At 33.7% G+C, this 18,250-nt stretch overlaps 1 protein-coding gene across 6 annotated transcripts in view; it reads right to left on the bottom strand.

Moving 5' to 3' along the window:
• The window catches only part of TBC1D32 (TBC1 domain family member 32), a 251,985-nt gene that overhangs the window by 135,801 nt on the left and 97,934 nt on the right, over positions 1 to 18,250 (bottom strand). For all 6 annotated transcript variants that reach the window (XM_009451911.5, XM_063813400.1, XM_016956235.4 and 3 more), the window contains 2 exons: positions 17,464 to 17,582; positions 1,631 to 1,747 (listed from right to left, as the gene is read on the bottom strand). In XM_009451911.5, the coding sequence (XP_009450186.3) occupies positions 1,631 to 1,747; positions 17,464 to 17,582 (236 nt within the window). The remainder of the gene's footprint in view (positions 1 to 1,630; positions 1,748 to 17,463; positions 17,583 to 18,250) is intronic.

Below are 18,250 nucleotides of genomic sequence, written 5' to 3' on the forward strand. Positions count from 1 at the left end.
CTAATGGATGACTTAAAGAAGTTCAGTACTTCAGTAGAACAAGTAACTACAGACGTGGTGGAAATAGCAAGAAAACTAGAATTAAAAGTGGAGCCTGAAGATGTGACTGAATTGCTGCAATCTTAAGATCAAAATCAAACAGATGAGGAGTTGAGTGGTTTCTTATGGATGAGCAAAGATGGAATCCACTCCTGGTGAAGATGCTGTGAACACTGTTGAAATAACAACAAAGGACTTAAAATATTACATAAACTTAGTTGATAAAGCAGTGAGTGGGTTGAGAGGATTGACCTCAATTCTGAAAGAAGTTCTACTGTGGGTAAAATGCTATCAAAAAGTATCAAATACTTCAGAGAAATATTTCACGAAAGGTGTCAAGTGATGCAGTGAACTTCACTGTTCTCTTATTTTCAGAAATTGCCAGAGCCACCCCAGCCCACAACAACCAACACACTGATCAGTCAGCTGCCATCGACAATGAGGTAAGACTCTCCACCAGCAAAACAGAATACAACTCACTGAAGGCTCAGATGTTCATTAGCATTTTTTTGGCAATAAAGTATTTTTAATTAAGCAATAAACTTTTTTTAGACATAATTCTATTGCACATTTTAGACTAAAGTATAGTGTAAACATAACTTTTACATGGGAAAACAAAAAATTTGTGTGACTTCCTTTATTGCAATATTCATGTTATTGTGATGGTATGGAAATGAACCCGCAATAATTCTGAGGTATACCTGTACTTAAGAAGTGCCAACATACAAGTAAGCACAAAATACAATTGAAAAACTTCAACGAAAAGAAGATAAGAGAATCTAAGTTAATGTTAAATGATAGAAGTACCTATCTTTGTATTTCACGTCATATAAGCTATTAAAAGTTTCCCAAAGTAGACAAAATTTTTAAAAATCCAAGTATTTAGGGTTAACAGGTTTAAAGGTATTCAAAAGGGCAAAACTATGTTTATGAAAAAAAATATCACATAGGACAAAGCAACCAGAAAATGAAAAAGAATGATCAATAATAAAATTTCAATATCAAGTCTTTATTAATCCTTATATGCATATACACATATGTTTCTATGTGTTTAATTCATAAATGTACCCAAAGTTAAGGAACTAAATATCCCTTAATGATTAAAACAAGTTACTTATCTGTGAATATTAGTACAACATAGTTCTCAAATTAAATAAATTTGTATATACTGCCCTCATGGGGCAATAATATGTAGTTCATTCAAATATAAGCAGAAAACGCAGTGGACTCCGTGGATACAATTTATTCCTAATTATCCTAGCCAATGAAGCAGCATCACTGGTTTGACTAATAATGTAATGAGTCATCTAAAAATCACTCACATGTATACTTCTATTTATGCCAAGTATCTTTCCTGGTTGGAGTTAGCCTTGTATTCTGATAGGTCTTGGGAATGTTAGGTGACCTGGATCAAAGATTCCACGCATAGAAAATTCAAAAGTTGATATAATTCATGCATGATTAATCAAATCAGCCCTTAAATGCCATTGCATAATGTTTCTTTTTTCTCTTTTTGGTCAAATTGCATTTTTACTACCAATCTCAAATAGTAGCATTTATAACAGAGAAAGATTTAAAGAAAATGACTTACAATAACACATATTGGGACTTCACGAAGAGAATATTCTGTTTTATTAGGAAGATCTTGATTCCTTACAAGCTCATAAATAGCAGGATAGGATAACAAGTTCACCAGTGCTAAAAAAGACTAGAGGGAAAGAAAACAGTCATTTAAATGATTCACTTTTGTCAACCACATCCATGGAGAGTCATTAATGTAGTTTCCTATCTGTATGACTTTGAGGGCTCATTTTTAAATATACCTAATTCCCATACGTTTGAAATATGTACATATGTAAGTACAAAACAGTTAACATGCACAGCAATAATCTATAAGCTGACAATGCATGATGTAACAACCATTACATACATACATGAAATTTGGAATATGCTTTAAAATGTCATATATCTCTTAAAAGTTTGGTTCTGACAAAAATTCAATAATCCATCTTTCTCATTCTTTGCACTTTCATATCCAATATGTAAGAAAATGCAAGGGAATAATACTTGGGGACTCTGGGGCAAGATAATAAATTCTATATATTTTTGCCCTCAGACCATGAGGCTATCTTTTAACTACATTCACTGAAAATCCAACTAACCTAAATATGATAGCTAATTTTTAAAAGCCATGCCTTTTCCTATCAAAGCTAACCCATTTTCTGGTGCAATTTTACCAATCTCTCCATGAAATATTTAAGCTCTTCACTCTCATTGCATCTTATTAAACACAACTAGAATATTTTTCTCAGGCACATTTACTCTTGGGCTCCCCAGCTCAAAATCATGCTGTGGTTGCCCATCACTAAGCATCAAATCTAAACTCCTTAGCATGGCTTTCAAGGCACTTCTCTAATTGACACGATTCTACTCTTCACAGTCTCAAAAGCCTCATTTCCTAGTATTCCTCAGCATGAAGTCGTCACTTCAGTCAATCAAATCTGCCTGTGGTCTTCAACTGACTGCCACCTATACATACTTTTTTATCCTAGTAACACACTTCTCCTGCCCTCCACTTACTCATTATCTCACTTGATATGCTTTCAAAATATGTCACATCTGTTCTGAAGACTTTCCAATTAACTCTATGCACATCTAGAAGTCCTATGTTCTGTCAATACTTACATCTTTTGCTTGCATTATATTAATTGTACTTACTTGCAACTGTAAAGTTTACTGCTTTACATTTTCTAAAAATTTTCACTAGAGTCAGAAACTTGGAGAACCAGACATACTGAGATATTTCACTAGAACCAGAAATTTGAAAATTCAGAAAATTAAAAAGAACATTTAATTCAATCTCATTTAATAGATGAAAAAAATTGAGCTCAAGTGAAGTGGCTTGGCCAAAGACACACACTCGAAAGTTGGTAGCAAAAATAATCTGTATTTTCTTATTTCCAGACTCAAGTTACTCATTAGAAATTATAATATAATCTTCAGACACTATTTGACACCGACACCCTTGTTCTACATCCTTCTTTGAGGACCTATGAAGTCAAGTCCATGTTATATCTCCTCCCTTAGTATGCCAAAATGCAATGTTATTTAGCAAATAACAGTGGCTACATAATGAATATATTTAACACACAGTGGTTTTTAATAAAGGCTATTTCTGTCTAAAAAATGAATTCACATTAAACTTATTGAAATCATCCTTATTTTTCCCTATAATACAATATTCCCTAAAATGAAGAAGGAATTTCTAACCAATTCAAGAAGAAAATAATCCATGATTAAAAGCTAATAACTATTTGGATAGTAATGAAGTTATAAAAAATAACTGATACAATAAATTAGTTGCCATTTAATGAATGCCTCTGTAAAGAGAACACTACATGAGAAGTATGCACTATAGAAAAGGAAGAAAAAAATTGCCAAGGAAAGAATGTTTAAGAAATATGTCTATTAATTATACATAAAATGAACTGCAGAAAAACTGGAGGGTTCATAGTCACCTAGGAAACTACTGTATAAACTTCTCTAATCACCGGCTATTAACTAGAAAGATGATTAATAGAACAGATTTCATTATAGCTTTATTTTTAATCCAATTTAGTTTATCCTGAGAACACAGATGAACCAAAAAATACAAGCTAATAATGCTTTATAATTTAAATCTGCAAAGATGTTTTAATGTCCTTAATATTAATCCAGCAATATTTGGATACTATCATGAATAAATCCTTTATTTTATGTTTAAAGAATCTTTTCTACCATAATCATAAAAGATTACAAAAAAGCCTTTAAAATGTCTATTTTGGTAGAAAAAGAAATATAACCTTTATAAATCACATATATCAATAGTATATTGAGCATTTTTGTATTATTTATACATGAAGAATTCAATTGATGATTATGGAACCTCTCTTCACGTAAGAAATAAAATGATGTGGACCACATACAATCAAGGTAAGGTGTGATATGCTACTCTAAGCAAATCAAGTAAAACTTTAGGTAAAAATAATTCAACAACTGTATTCAAACTAAAACAACCTGAACAGAATTTTAAAGAAGGTTGAGAAGATTTCAGCAGCTTGTTTCTAGAAGAAATACATTCATTTCTCACACATTGGGCATTTTAAAAGATGTTAGCTTAGTGCAAAATTGTGATGTATTATGCATTTCTGGAATAAAAATATATACAATGTAATTATTGGTTCCCACCAACACACATTATAAGATGTTGCTAATATCAGATATTAACTATCTTAAAATTTAAAGTAGCACAAAACATAAATCTATGTCATCAATGTTTTGAATAGAAGAATGAGATTTTATGCAATAATGATAAGGAAACTAATGAAAAGTCAACGTTTGATATATTTTTAAGACTAAAGCATAAAATTAATTCCCCAAGTCAAGAAGTTTTCTTATAAATTAAAATCTTTCAGGTTGATAATGATCTTCTATTCACTTATTTATTCACTAAAAATATTTTAGTGCCAGCTGCTTATCAGTAATTGTGCCAAATGCTAACAATAAAAATAGGAATAAAGGCATGGTCCCTGCCCTCAAGGACTCATAGTATAGTGCAGGACAAAATACACTATTAAATCACTTACAATAGCGCCTAAATGTTCTGACTTTACTGCAATATGGAGAGCAATGGGGTGATATAAGGATGACACTCTTCAGCAATGTAGGGAGAGGTGAAAGGTAAGTCTGTATAAGTAGCAGGCAGGCAGTCAGGCAGAGATGTGCTACATTAATGAGCTCTATCTTTATCCTCTAGGGAAAGAAAAGGGCAAAGTGTTTTCAGAAAAGTAGTGGGAATTAAATTTTACATTTTAAATAGAATGCTCTAAAGAAAAATGGTTTTGGAGGGCAGACAATATAAAGGAGTAAAGAACAAATTAGAATTTGGAAGCTGTAAGACTGTCAGAGATACATTACACCTATTAGAACACAGATGTATTAAAAACATGTCCAATAGACAGAATAATCAAATAGTTACTCATAAGGTTAGTGTTCGGGGAATACATGTCTTAGGAGTAAAGGAAAGGTCTGTGAAGACTATGTGTATAAAGTATTCTATTCTTTAAAGTAGTATGGACACGAAGGGGAGAAGGAAGACTGAATAGTGATAATAATTTAACTGCTGTCATTATATGAGCACTTACTTTTGGCCAAATGCTATAGTATCAATATTTATACACATTATCTATTTTAATCCTTAATATGTACAACTGTAAGACCATTGTAAGGAACATCTGGCTTCTGAAGCCAAGTCTCACTGACTCTAAAGCAGGGGTGTCCAATATTTTGGCTTCCCTGGGCCACATTGGAAGAAGAAGAATTGTCTTGGGCCACACATAAAATACAGTAACAATAGCTAATGAGCTAAGAAAATAAAAATAAAAACTGCAAAAAAAATCTCATAATGTTTTAAGAAAGGCTATGAATTTGTGCTGCGCCACATTCAAAGCTGTCCTGGGCTGAATGCAGCCCATGGGCCGCAGGTTCAACAAGCTTGTTCTAAAATCTCTGCTATGATGTAAACCACTAGAAGACACTAAGAATGCATTTAGATTCAGGGAGAGGATCTTTTGTTTGTGCTGGTGGAGTGAGAGGGATGTTGCTTGTTTTTGGATGAGAGAATAAAGCCATCTTCAAATAGTTTTACATCTTTTTTTCCAATCTGTATGCCTTCTATTTTTTCTTGCCTTATTATACTTACATAATATAATGTAAATAAAAGTGGTAAGAGTCAACCAAATTTAGAGTCAATATTTTACCATTAAATATGATGCAAACTGTATGTTTTCCAAACACAGCATTTATCAGATTATGGATTAAATCATTTGAATTTTTATCATAAATGTATATGAAATTTAGTAAAATGTTTCTACATATGTTGAAATAATATTAAGAGTTTTCTTTTTATTCTTTAATATGGTAAGTCGTATTTTCATACTGAAACATTTAACCAACTTTATGTTCCTGGAATAAATCCCACTTGATCATAATAAATGATCCTTTTATATACTGCTGAATTCCAATTGATAATATAGTATTTTAAAAAAACATTCTGTCCATATTCATCAGGCTATAGAGCTATAATTTTCTTCTTTTTTGGTGATGGTTTTATATCAGTGTTATGCTGGCCTCATAAATTAGAAATGGTTTCCTCTACCTGTTTTCTGAAAAAGCTTGTGTGAGATCAGTGTTCTTTCTCCTACAAATGTTTCATAGAATCCACTGGTGAAACCATCTGTTTTTTTCTGTGTAAGGAGGTTCTTAATGACAAATTCAATTTCTTTAACAAATGCATACCTATTTTTTTAATTGAGTCAGTTTTGGTAACCCTACTTTTAAAGAAAATTTGCCAATTAGATCTTAGTTGTTGAGTTAATGACCTAAAACAAATCACAATATTCACTTATTACCCTTTAATATCTGTGGAATCATTAGTCTTACCCCTCTTTCATTCTTGATATCGGTAATTTTGGATCTCTCTTATTTTTGTCATCAATCTAGTGAGGGGTTTATCACCTTTAATAATCATTTCCAAAAATCACATTTGGATTTGTTATTTCTCTTTAGTTTGTTCTGTTTCATTGATTTCTGCTCTAATGTTTATTATTTCCCTTGTTGTATTGGTTTTGGCTGTAATTTGCTCTTCTTTTTCTACTCCCTTTGAGTAGAAACTTGAGTCAGTAATTTTAGATCCTTCTTATTTTCTAATACAAATATTAAAGTTAAAAATATCTCTCTTAGCACTGCTTCAACTATAACCACAAATTCTGATGTATTTTTATTTGCATCCAGTTTGAAATATTTCCTAATTTCCCTTGTGACTTCTTTGAGCTACAAGTTATTTGTAAGTATGTGGCTTAATTTCCAAGTATCTTTTTTTCTAGTTTCTAGTTCTTGATTTTTAATTAATTTCATTGTGGTTATAGAATGTACTTCATATTATTCCAATTATCTTAAATTTATTTAGACTTGCATGTAGCCCAACATGGTCTATCTTTGAGGACATGCCATGTGTTCTTGAAGAGAATGCGTATTCTGCAGTCACCGAGTATAATATTCTACAAATATCAAATGGTTAATAGTGGTATTCATATCATGTAATTCCTAACAGAGAGCTCTTGATCTGTTCTATCAGTTGCTAACAGAAATGTTAAAATCTTCAACTCTGATTGCAGATTTGCCTATTTCTTCCTTAAATTCTATTTTAATACTACATATATTTTAGATATTTTATTAGGATCATACTGATTTATGATTATGTCTTTCTGGTGTATTGACCATATTCATATTATCATTATAAAATGTGTCTCTTAATCTGATAGTTTTTCCTTTACTTTATCTCTGACACTAAATGTGGCCGTGTCAGTTTTCTAATGTTTACTGCTTCTTTGTACATATTTTTTCCATCCAACTTATCTTTATCTTTAAAGTGAACTTCTTCTAGAACTCTGCCACCTGCCCCAGAGAGCCTTCTCTGTGCCTACAATTACCTCGCCTGCCCTCCCTCCACAACACCCAGTATCCTGACCTTTACAACAATCATTTTCAAAGGTTTTCTTGTGGTTTTATTTCTCAGGTGTACATATCTAGACACTATAATTTTGTCCTTCCCATTTTCAAGACTTGATATGTCATTTAAAGTTTCTTTTAATCTACAGGCATTCATCTTCTCCCTCTCCTTTCTTTTCATTTCATCTGTTGACAAGCTCAGGCCATTTGACCTGTAAAGTTTCCACCAGTCTGGATTTCTGGAAGTGCACAGTCAGGGAGCAGTTCAGCCTGTTCTTCCATCCTTTGGATATATGCAGTTTCCATATTCTGCAAACTGGCAGCTGAATCTAAAGGCTTGATCAAATTAGATACCTTGGTAAGACTAGAGGTGGTGGTTTATTCTTTCATTAGAGGGCACATTAATAATGTTTAGCCATTTCTGTTTTAATGATGTTAAGGTGACTCAATTAATTCTCGCAGACTGCAAATGATGACGTTCTACTTCCATCATTTTAAAAAAATTATTAGTTGGGATAATTCATGAAAAAGAGGCACTACCTTCACCTACTATTTGGTTACCCAGTGGTAGAGTTCTGATATGGTTTAGCTCTTTGTCCCTACCCAAATCTCATCTCAAATTGTAATCCCTACATGCCAAAGGAAGGACCTGGTGGGAGCTGATTGGATCATGGGTGCAGTTCCCCCATGCTGTTCCCATGATAGTGAGTTCTCCTGAGATCTCATGGTTTAAATGTGTTTGGCAGTTCCCCTTCACTCTCTCTCTCTCCAGCAGCCATGTAAGATGTGTGCCTTGCTTCCCCTCCGCCTTCCTTCCTGAATGTAAGTTTCCTGAGGCCTCCCCAGACATGTGGAACTATGAGTCAATTAAACCTCTTTTCTTTATAAATTACCCAGTCTCGGGTAGTTCTTCATAGTAGTGAAAATGGACTAAAACAAGTTCATACAGGAAAGGCACAATAAATGCTGTTATTTTATTAAACAAGTTTCAAGATAATCAATTGATTCTCGATCATCCTCTGAGCATAACCAATTTTTAAAAATACTATTTAATAGTTTTGCTTTCATATCCACACTATGCATCATGACTAATTAAACATACTGATGCTGATAATACTTTCTACCATTTATTGAGTGCCTACTATATGCTAAGCATTCTGCCATATACTTTTATAAATTATCACAGTTTGACATGCTAAAGGTTATTGGTAAATATATTATCATCTTTAACACTGGTTAACTACATTTGCCTACCACCTAAAATGTAATTTCATTTTGTTTCTAATTATAGTTCAGTACAGACAGTTATCAACAACCTGCAACTTAGGTGATGTTAAGCCACCTGTAATTAAAGTGAATCAGAACATATTTATTTTACTGTGTCCACAAAAAAAAAAAGTTAATTTCTTTTTTACTGGTAAATGTTATTGAAATCTGATATGTATATATCTGATATATATATATACATATATACACACACGTATATATACACACGTGTGTATATATATTTGCCACTTGTGCGGTGTTTTTAGTTATTTAATTTATTTTTATTTCAATAGGTTTTTGGGGAACAGATTGTATGGTGTTTCTAGTCATTTATTTTTATTTCAATAGGTTTTTGGGGAACCGATAGTGTATGGTTACATGAACAAGTTCTCTTAGTAGTGATTGCTGAGACTTTGGTGCACCCATCATCTGAGTAGTGTACCCTGTACCCAGTGTGTAGTCTCTTATCCCTCACCATCCCCAACCCTTTTCCCTGAGTCCCCAAAGACTGATGTATCATTCTTATGCCTTGGTGTCCTCATAGCTTAGCTCACACATGTGAGTGAGAACATACAATGTTTGGTTTTCAATTCCTAAATATTTCACTTAGAATAATAGTCTCCAATTCCATCCAGGTTCCTGGATGTTGCTGGAGTTGATTTTTGCATAAGGTGAAAGAGGAAGATCCAGTTTCATTCTTCTACATGTGGCTTGCTAATTATCCCAGCACCATTTTTTGAATAGGGTGTGCTTCCCCCACCTTATGTTTTTGTTTGCTTTGTCAAAGATCAGCTGGCTGATCTTTTTATGGCTGAGTAGTATTCCATGGTATACATATACCATATTTTCTTTACTCATTGATTGATGTGCATGTGGGCAGTTCCATATTTTTGCAATTGCAAATTGTGCTGCTATGAACATGCATTTGCAAGTATCTTTTTTGTATAATGACTTCTTTTCTTCTGGGTAGATACCTAGTAGTGGGATTGCAGAATCAAATGGTAGATCTACTTTTAGTTCTTTAAGGAATCTCCACGCTGTTTCCCATAGTGGTTATACTAGTTTACATTCCCACTGACAGTGTAAAAGTGTTCCCTTTTCACTGCATCCACGCCAACATCTATTTTTTTTTTATTTTTTGATTATGGCCATTCTTCCAGGAATAAGGTGGTATCACATTGTGGTTTTGATATGGATTTCTCTATTAGTGATATTGCACATTTTTCCATGTGCTTGTTGGCCATTTGTATATCTTCTTTTGAGAATTGTCTATTCACGTCCTCAGCCCACTTTTTGACATGGTTGTTTGTGTTTTTCTTGCTGATTTGTTTGAGTTCTTTGTAGATTCTGGAAATTAGTCTTTTGTCAGATGTATAGATTGTGAAGATTTTCTCCCACTCTGTGGGTTGTCTGTTTACTCTGCTGATTATTTCTTTTGCTGGGCAGAAGCTTTTTAATTTAATTAAGTCCCATCTATTTATCTTTGTTTTTCTTGCATTTGCTTTTGAATTCCTAGTCATAAAGTCTTTACCTAAGCTAATGTCTAGAAGGATTTGGTTTTTCTGATGTTATCTTCTGGAATCTTTATGGTTTCAGATCTTAGATTTAAGTGTTTGATTGATCTAGAGTTGATTTTTCTATATAAGGTGAGAGATGAGGATCCAGTTTCATTCTTCTACATGTGGCTTGCTAATTAGCCCAGCACTATTTTTTGAATAGGGTATACTTACCACTTTATGTTTTTGTTTACTTTGTCAAAGATCAGTTGGCTGTATTTGGCTTTATTTCTGAGTTCTCTATTTCTGTAACATTTGGTCTGTGTGCCTATTTTTATACCAGTACCACGCCATTCTGTTAACTGTAGCCTTGTAAAATAATGTGAAGTTGGGTAATGTGATGCCTCCAGATTTGTTCTTTTTGCTTAGTCTTGCTTTGGCTATGCGGGCTCTTTGTTGGCTCCATATACATTTTAGGATTGTTTGTTCTAGTTGTGTGAAGTATTATGGTGGTATTTTGATAGGAATTGCATTGAATCTGTAAATTGCTTTGGGAAGTATAGCCATTTTCACAATATTGATTCTACCCATTCATGAACATGAAATGTCTTTCCATTTGTTTGTGTTGTCTGATTTCTTTCAGCAGTGTTTTGTAGTTTTCCCTGTAGAGGTCTTTCATGTCTTTGGTTAGGTATGTTCCTAAGTATTTTATTTATTTATTTATTTTTGCAACTATTGTAAACCAGGTTGAATTTTTTATTTGATTCTCAGCTTGGTGTTCATTATTTCTTTTTTCCTGCTGGGTTTGGTTTTGGATTATTCTTGTTTCTCTAGTTCGATGAGTTGTGACATTCGATTGTATATTTGTGCTCTTTCAGGCATTTTGATGTAGGCATTTAATGCTATAAACTTTCCTCTTAGCCCCACTTTTGCTGTATCCAGAGGTTTTGTCACTATTATCATTTGTTCAAAAATGTTTTTAATTTCCATCTTGATATCATTGTTGGTCCAATGATCACTCAGGAGCAGGTTATTTAATTTCCATGTATTTGCATGGTTTTGAGGGTTCCTTTTGAAGTTAATATCCAATTTTATTCCACTGTGGTCTGAGAGAGTACCTGATATAATTTTGATTTTCTTAAATTTACTGAGACTTGTTTTTGTGGCCTCTCATATGGTCTATCTTGGAGGATGTTCTATGTGTTGATGAAAGAATGTATATTCTGTAGTTGTTCGGTAAAATGTTCTGTAAATATCTGTTAAGTCCATTTGTTCTACGATATAGTTTAACTTCACTGCTTCTTTGTTGACTTTCTATCCTGATGACCTGTCTAGTGTTGTCAATGGAGTATTAAAGTTCCACACTATTATTGTGTTGCCATCTATCTCATTTCTTAAGTCTACTAGTAATTGCTTTATAAATTAGGGAGCTCCAGTGCTAAGTGCTTATATATTTAAGATTTTGATATTTTCCTGTGGGACTAGTCTTTTTATCATTATATAATATCCTTTGTCTTTTTAACTGCTGTTGCTTTAAAGTTTGCTTTGTCTGATATAAGAATAGCTACTCCTGCTCACTTTTATTGTCCACTGCACGGAATATCTTTTTCCACCCCTTTATCTTAAGTTTATGTGAGTCCTTATGGGTTAGGTGAGTCTCCTGAAGATAGCAGTACCTTGGTTAGTAAATTCTTATCCGTTCTGCCATTCTGTATCTTTTAAGTGGAGCATTTAGGCCATTTACATTCAACGATAGTATTGAGACGTGAGGTACTGTTCTATTCATCAAGCTATTTGTTCCCTGAATACCTTGGTTTTTTTGTCATTGTGTTTTTGTTAGATAGGTGCTGTGAGATTTATTCTTTAAGGATGTTCTATTTTGGTGTATTTCGAGAATTTGTTTCAAGATTTAGAGCTCCTTTTAGCAGTTCTTATAGTGCTGGCTTGGTAGTGGTGAATTCTCTCAGCAGTTGTTTGTCTGAAAAAGACTGTATCTTTCTTTCATTGATGAAGCCTAGTTTTACTGGATAAAAAATTCTGGCTGATACTGTTTTGTTTAATGAGGCTAAAAATAGGACCCCAATCCCTTCTAGCTTGTAGGGTTTCTGGTGAGAAATCTGTTGTTAATCTGATAGGTTTTCCTTTATAAGTTACCTAATGCTTTTGCTTCACAGCTCTTAAGATTTTTTCCTTCATCTTGATTTTAGATAACCTGATGACCATATGCCTAGGCAATGATCTTTTTGCGATGAATTTCCCAGGTGTTCTTTCAGTTTCTTGTATTTGGATGTCTAGATCCTTAGCAAGGCTGGGGTTAGTTTTCCTTTATTATTACCTCAAATATGTTTTCCAAACTTTCAAATTTCTCTTCTTCCTAGGGAACACCAATTATTCTTAGGCTCAGACATTTAGCATAGTCCCAAGCCTCTTGGAGGCTTTGTTCATTTTTAAAATTTTTTTTCTTTATCTTTGATGGGTTGAGTTAATGTGAAAGCCTTGTCTTTGAGCTCTGAAGTTCTTTCTTCTGCTTGTTCGATTCTATTACTGAGACTTTCCAGTGCATTTTGCATTTCTCTAAGTGTATCCTTGATTTCCAGAAGTTGTGATTGTTCTTAATTTGTGCGCTCTATTTCACTGAAGAATTTTCCTTTCATATCCTGTATCATGTTTTTTATTTCTTTAAGTTGGACTTCATCTTTCTCTGATGACTCCTTGATTAGCTGAGTAATCAACCTTCTGAATTCTTTTTCTGGCAATTCAGAGATTTTGTCTTGGTTTGGATCTATTGCTGATGAGCTGGTATGATCATTTGGGGGTGTTAAAGAAACTTGTTTTGTCATATTACCAGAATCGTTTTCTGGTTCCTTCTCATTTGAGTAGACTACGTCAGAGGGAAGATGTGGGATTCAAGGGCTGCTGTTCAGATTCTGTTATCCCAACACTACTTGATGTAGTGTTCTCCCCTTCCCCTAGGAATGGGGCTTCCTGAGAGCTGAACTATAGTAATTGTTTTTGCTCTTCTGGGTCTAGCCATCCAGCAGAGCTACCGGGCTCTGGGCTGGTAGTAGGGAGTGCCTGCAAAGGGTCTTGTGATGTGATCCGTCTTCAGGTCTTGCAGCTATGGATATCAGTACCTGCTCTGGTGGAGGTGGCAGGGGAGTCACTCTGTGAGGCTCCTTGGTTGTGTTTTTGTTTAGTGTGCTGGTTTTGTGTTGCTTGGCCTCCAGCCAGGAGGTGGCACTTTCAAGAGGGCATCAGCTGTGATCCTGTAGGGAGGATGCAAACTTGCCCTAGGGACACCTGGTTAAGCATTCAGGATTCTCAGGCAGTGGGCAGGGCCATAGAGTTCCCAAGAGATTATGACCTTTGTCTTCAGCTACCAGGGAGGGTAAAAAAACACCACCAGGAGGGGGTAGGGAGAGGCGTGTCTGAGCTCAGCCTCTCCTTGGGCGAGGTTTGCTGTGGCTGCTGTGGGGGATGGGTGAGTGGTTCCCAGTCCAGTGGAGTTATATTTCCAGGGGGATTATGGCTGCCTCTCCTGAGTCATACAAATCACCAGGCAAGTGAGAAAAGCTGGCAGTCACCAGCCTCACCATGCTCTCATGCAGCTGACAGTCCTAAATGCCGGTCTCACTCCTAACTTGCCCCTCAACAGCACCAAGTCTATTTCCAGGCAGCTGGTGATCAGGGCGGAGAACTTGACCCAGACCACAAGCCTCTTTGTTGAGAAAGCAAGCAGACTCAGTTTTTCCACATCTCAGTGAGCCTGCAGCAGTGATCCAGTTCCTTCAAAGGTTCTGTGGATTCTGTCATCTTTCCTAGTATGTTCCTGTGGTAGTTCTTGAAGCAACAGTTCACGATGTAAGTCTCCACACAATGTTCTGTCTGTCTGAGCAGGAGCTGCAAGCTAGTCCTACCTCCTATCCACCATCTTAATCCTAAAGTTAATTTCTTAAAGATGGCACATAGTTGTATCTTCCTTTTTTATACACGCTGAAAATCTGTATTTTAATTAGAATATTTAGTTCATTTGCATTTAGTGTAATTATTGATATGGATGCATTTAGAGCTACTATTTTCCTATTTGTTTTCTTTTTTTCCATCCATTTCCTGTTCTTTTATTCTTTCCTCCCCACCTTATTCTGGGTTTGGTTTGTGTTTTTATTTTTGTTGTTTTTTTTTTAATTGTAAAATTTATGTATGAGCTATACCTCTTTGCACTAATTTTTAGTGCTTTCCTAAGGAAGTACTGTCCAATAGAACTTTCTGTAATGATAGAAATATTATATAACCTGAATTTTACAATATGGTAACCACTAGCTACATGTGCTATTGAGCACTTATGACTAATATAATTAAGGAACTGAATTTTTAATTTTAATTAATACAAGTTTGTATAGCTGCATAGGGCAATTGTCTACCATGTTTAACAGAAGCCACAGAGGGAAGATGAAGGATGGGGACTAGAATGGACATAAGTTTCTGAAGGTATCTAGTTATATATTGAAACTACATAACTGTTTTCCACAATTTAAAAGACCAAATTAGATTATAAATGAAAAAAGAATCCCTTAGGGAATAAGACTTAGAGACTAGAAGCTGGACTCTAGGGCTGTTTACTACAATGAGTTGTCATTTCTAGGTCTTTCTGTATATAGATTAGCAGAATACAAAATATTTTTTTTTAAATCCTTAGTTTATACTGACATTTCTATTGCAAAGTCAAACAAATTGAATAAAATCCCTGTAACCTTCTATTTGAATTATAAATATTTCCAAGGGATTAGGAATATTGTGCCATTTTATATAAAATGTGAGGAAGTTGAACCATATAGATTGATTTACCATTATACAATTCCCCTGTCCTTTATGCTACAGCTATCCTATGTATGATTTTATTTCTAAGTACAAAATAAACCCCACAATGTATCATAATTTTGTTTTAAAAAACCAATCATATGTATTTAAAATAAGTTAAAAGGAAAAATAATAGGCTTCTATACTCACTTACCTATTTGCAATTCCCTGTTTCCATCCTGAAAATCCAGCTATCCATCTGGTAGCACTGTCTTTCAACATGAAGAATTTTCTTCATCATTATTTGAAAGGCAGGTCTGCTGACAAATATTTTCTTAGCCTTTGTTTATTTTAAAATTTCTTTCACTTTCATTATTGGAGTATATTTTAACTATATGTAGAATTCTAAATTGACTGCTTCTGTTTCCTTTTCTATTTAGCACATTTAAGATGCTCTACTGCCTCCTGGTTTCCACTATTGTAATGAGGTATGAAAAATTTTTCTGCTAATCTCTTATATGTAATATGTGATTTTCTTAAGCTTCTTTCAAAATTTTCTCTTTATCTTTGGTTTTTAGCAGTTTGTCTATGATGAGCCTTAGTGTAGTTTCCTTTATATTTTCATTCTCTACATAAATTCTCTTTGAAATTTACTAAGTTTTTCATCTATAAATTTCTACTTGTCAATAAATTTGAAGATTTTCCACTATTATTTAGTCAAATGTATTTCTGATATTCCAATTACATACAGGTTAAACATTTTGACATGGTCTCACAAATCACTGAAGTTTTTCTTTTATTTCATTCTCTGCTCTTCAGACTGTATAATTTCTATTGATCTGATTCAAGTTCACTACTTCTTCTATTATGTTTAAATCTGTGAAGGCCATGTAGAAATTTTTATTTCATGTAAGATTTTTTTAAATTCTAGAATGGCTATCTGGTTCTTTTACATAGTTTTATTTCTCTACTCTGATTTCTAATTTTTTTATTCATTATAAGGATATTTTCCTTTATATTCTATTTATAATAACTGCTTTAAAATCCTAAATTCTTCATTTCACAATCAATCTGTATTAGTTGCCTTCTTCTCAAGAATGAATCACATTTCCATTTTCCTTCATATGTCTACTGACTTTGGATTGTATCCCATACATTGTGAGATATGCCATAGAGATCCTGGATTCTATTATACTCCCTGACAAAGAGTACATTAAAAAATAAATTTAGCAGTTACATTGGCCAGATTCAAACTGAACTCTCTAACACCTATGATAGGTAGCATCTGATATTTCTTTACAGTTCACAGGCATAGTTGAGTGATTAGTCACATTTCTGGGCAAAGTATATACACAGAGTTTGGAGTGTCCCCTCTGTGGGTCTATTTTCCAGGGACCCCCTTTAATTTTCCACCTGCTGTGTAGTCCTAAGCTTTCTATTCTGGTTCTTCAAGCATTTTAGATTTCTATCAGTGGAGCACAAATTTTTTACCTTAAGCAAAAATCTGTTAAATCCAGAATCTCAAGAAATACCACTCTATTCATCCATACATTAACTTCCCTCTATTTTCTGCCTATTTTTGGTCATTCCAATGCTTTTAGCTACTTGATTTTTAACTTATTTTTTCCAGAATTTGTGTTTTCTATGGGAGTGAACTAGTCCAGAAAGAGAAACTTCTGAAACATTGGAGTATTTTGCTTTTTAAGCAATCTTATGACATCTTTTGAATAAAAATTGTCTAAGCTACCATACAATCAAAGTTAGGAATCGTCACTTCATTTTAGTGAACTTCGGAGAATATGTTAAATGTAAAAAGCCATTGAATTATGATAGAACATTGGGTGACTAATTTTAAAAATTTTGTGACCTTACTCTAAATGATAGCATCTTCTCTCTGTCTGTACTTCCTTCAAATATTCCTGACAATTTTCTATTAGATTCAAGCTATAGGGCAAAACATTTCTTGGATTTTTATATTCATTGGTTCGTTGGTTGGTTTTTCTTTGTTCCAATGATTTGTTTTCTTTTGTAAGATGTCTGGTACATTATTACTCTTCATTAAGGGAGAAAAACTTTAATAGACATAACGTAAAAGAAAATAATTCTTGCAAAATATTATTCCCACCAAACACTGGGATTTCTATCATTTGCTAAACTTATTTTGAAAATAAAAATAATAGTTTGAAAACTAAAAAGAGGAGAAATAAATATATTAAAAACTCTGCTGGTTGTAACTGAATATGGATAAAGTATGAATGAATTCATTTCTGTGAAATACTTTTCAAATCTGTGTATTATTAGTCAAATAACTTCTTACCTTTTGACAGCTTCGGTCAATAGGATCCACTGGAGTAGTTCTGGGATGGGTTACCCTAACATCATCTCTTCCATATTCCAGATTGGACCATAATTCAGTTATAAGTTCATTAATAAACCCTAAAAAGAATTATTACTTCAAATCATTTATAGCATAATATTTCTTTGGATTATGAAGGAAAGATATGATGATCCCTCTGATGAATCTGGTCTACTCTGACAGAAGACACATACTTGCATCTTATATAAGAAATAATCTCTTCTTGGTAGAAATTATATCTGCTATTGTTAATATAGTTTTATGATACTTCATTATCATAAAACTCTGTAATAACTAAATTCTGAGAGACAATTTCCCTGGAAGACTGCTGAATTTTGAGTCCCAGCTTCTTCACTTTGGCCTATAACTTCTCTGAGCATGTTTTCTGAAACATAATAAGGTTTATACTTTGCTTTGCAAATCAGCCAGCAAAGTAAGGCAGTCTGAAATCAGGCTGTGTTTTTCAGAGGTGAGGGGAGGAGAGAAAGAGGTAACAGGAGGCCAGGTAGGCATCCAAAGAGTGTATGCTCCCTTATTCCAATATAACTAATTTTTTTTTGTAATTCCATACACTAAGAAGAATTCTGCATTTCATACAACTTTTGCTTCAACCCAGTCTTTAAATTCTTACAAGTCATACTATACAACTAAACGAAAATGAATATAAAACCTGATTCTCAAATTAGTCTATTAAAAAATCAAGTAGAAAAATCATGTGGAAAAGTGTCAAACACAACATTGAATCCTA

This window comes from Pan troglodytes, chromosome 5 (genome assembly GCF_028858775.2).
Source record: "Pan troglodytes isolate AG18354 chromosome 5, NHGRI_mPanTro3-v2.0_pri, whole genome shotgun sequence".
In the NCBI taxonomy this organism is placed as follows: domain Eukaryota; kingdom Metazoa; phylum Chordata; class Mammalia; order Primates; family Hominidae; genus Pan; species Pan troglodytes.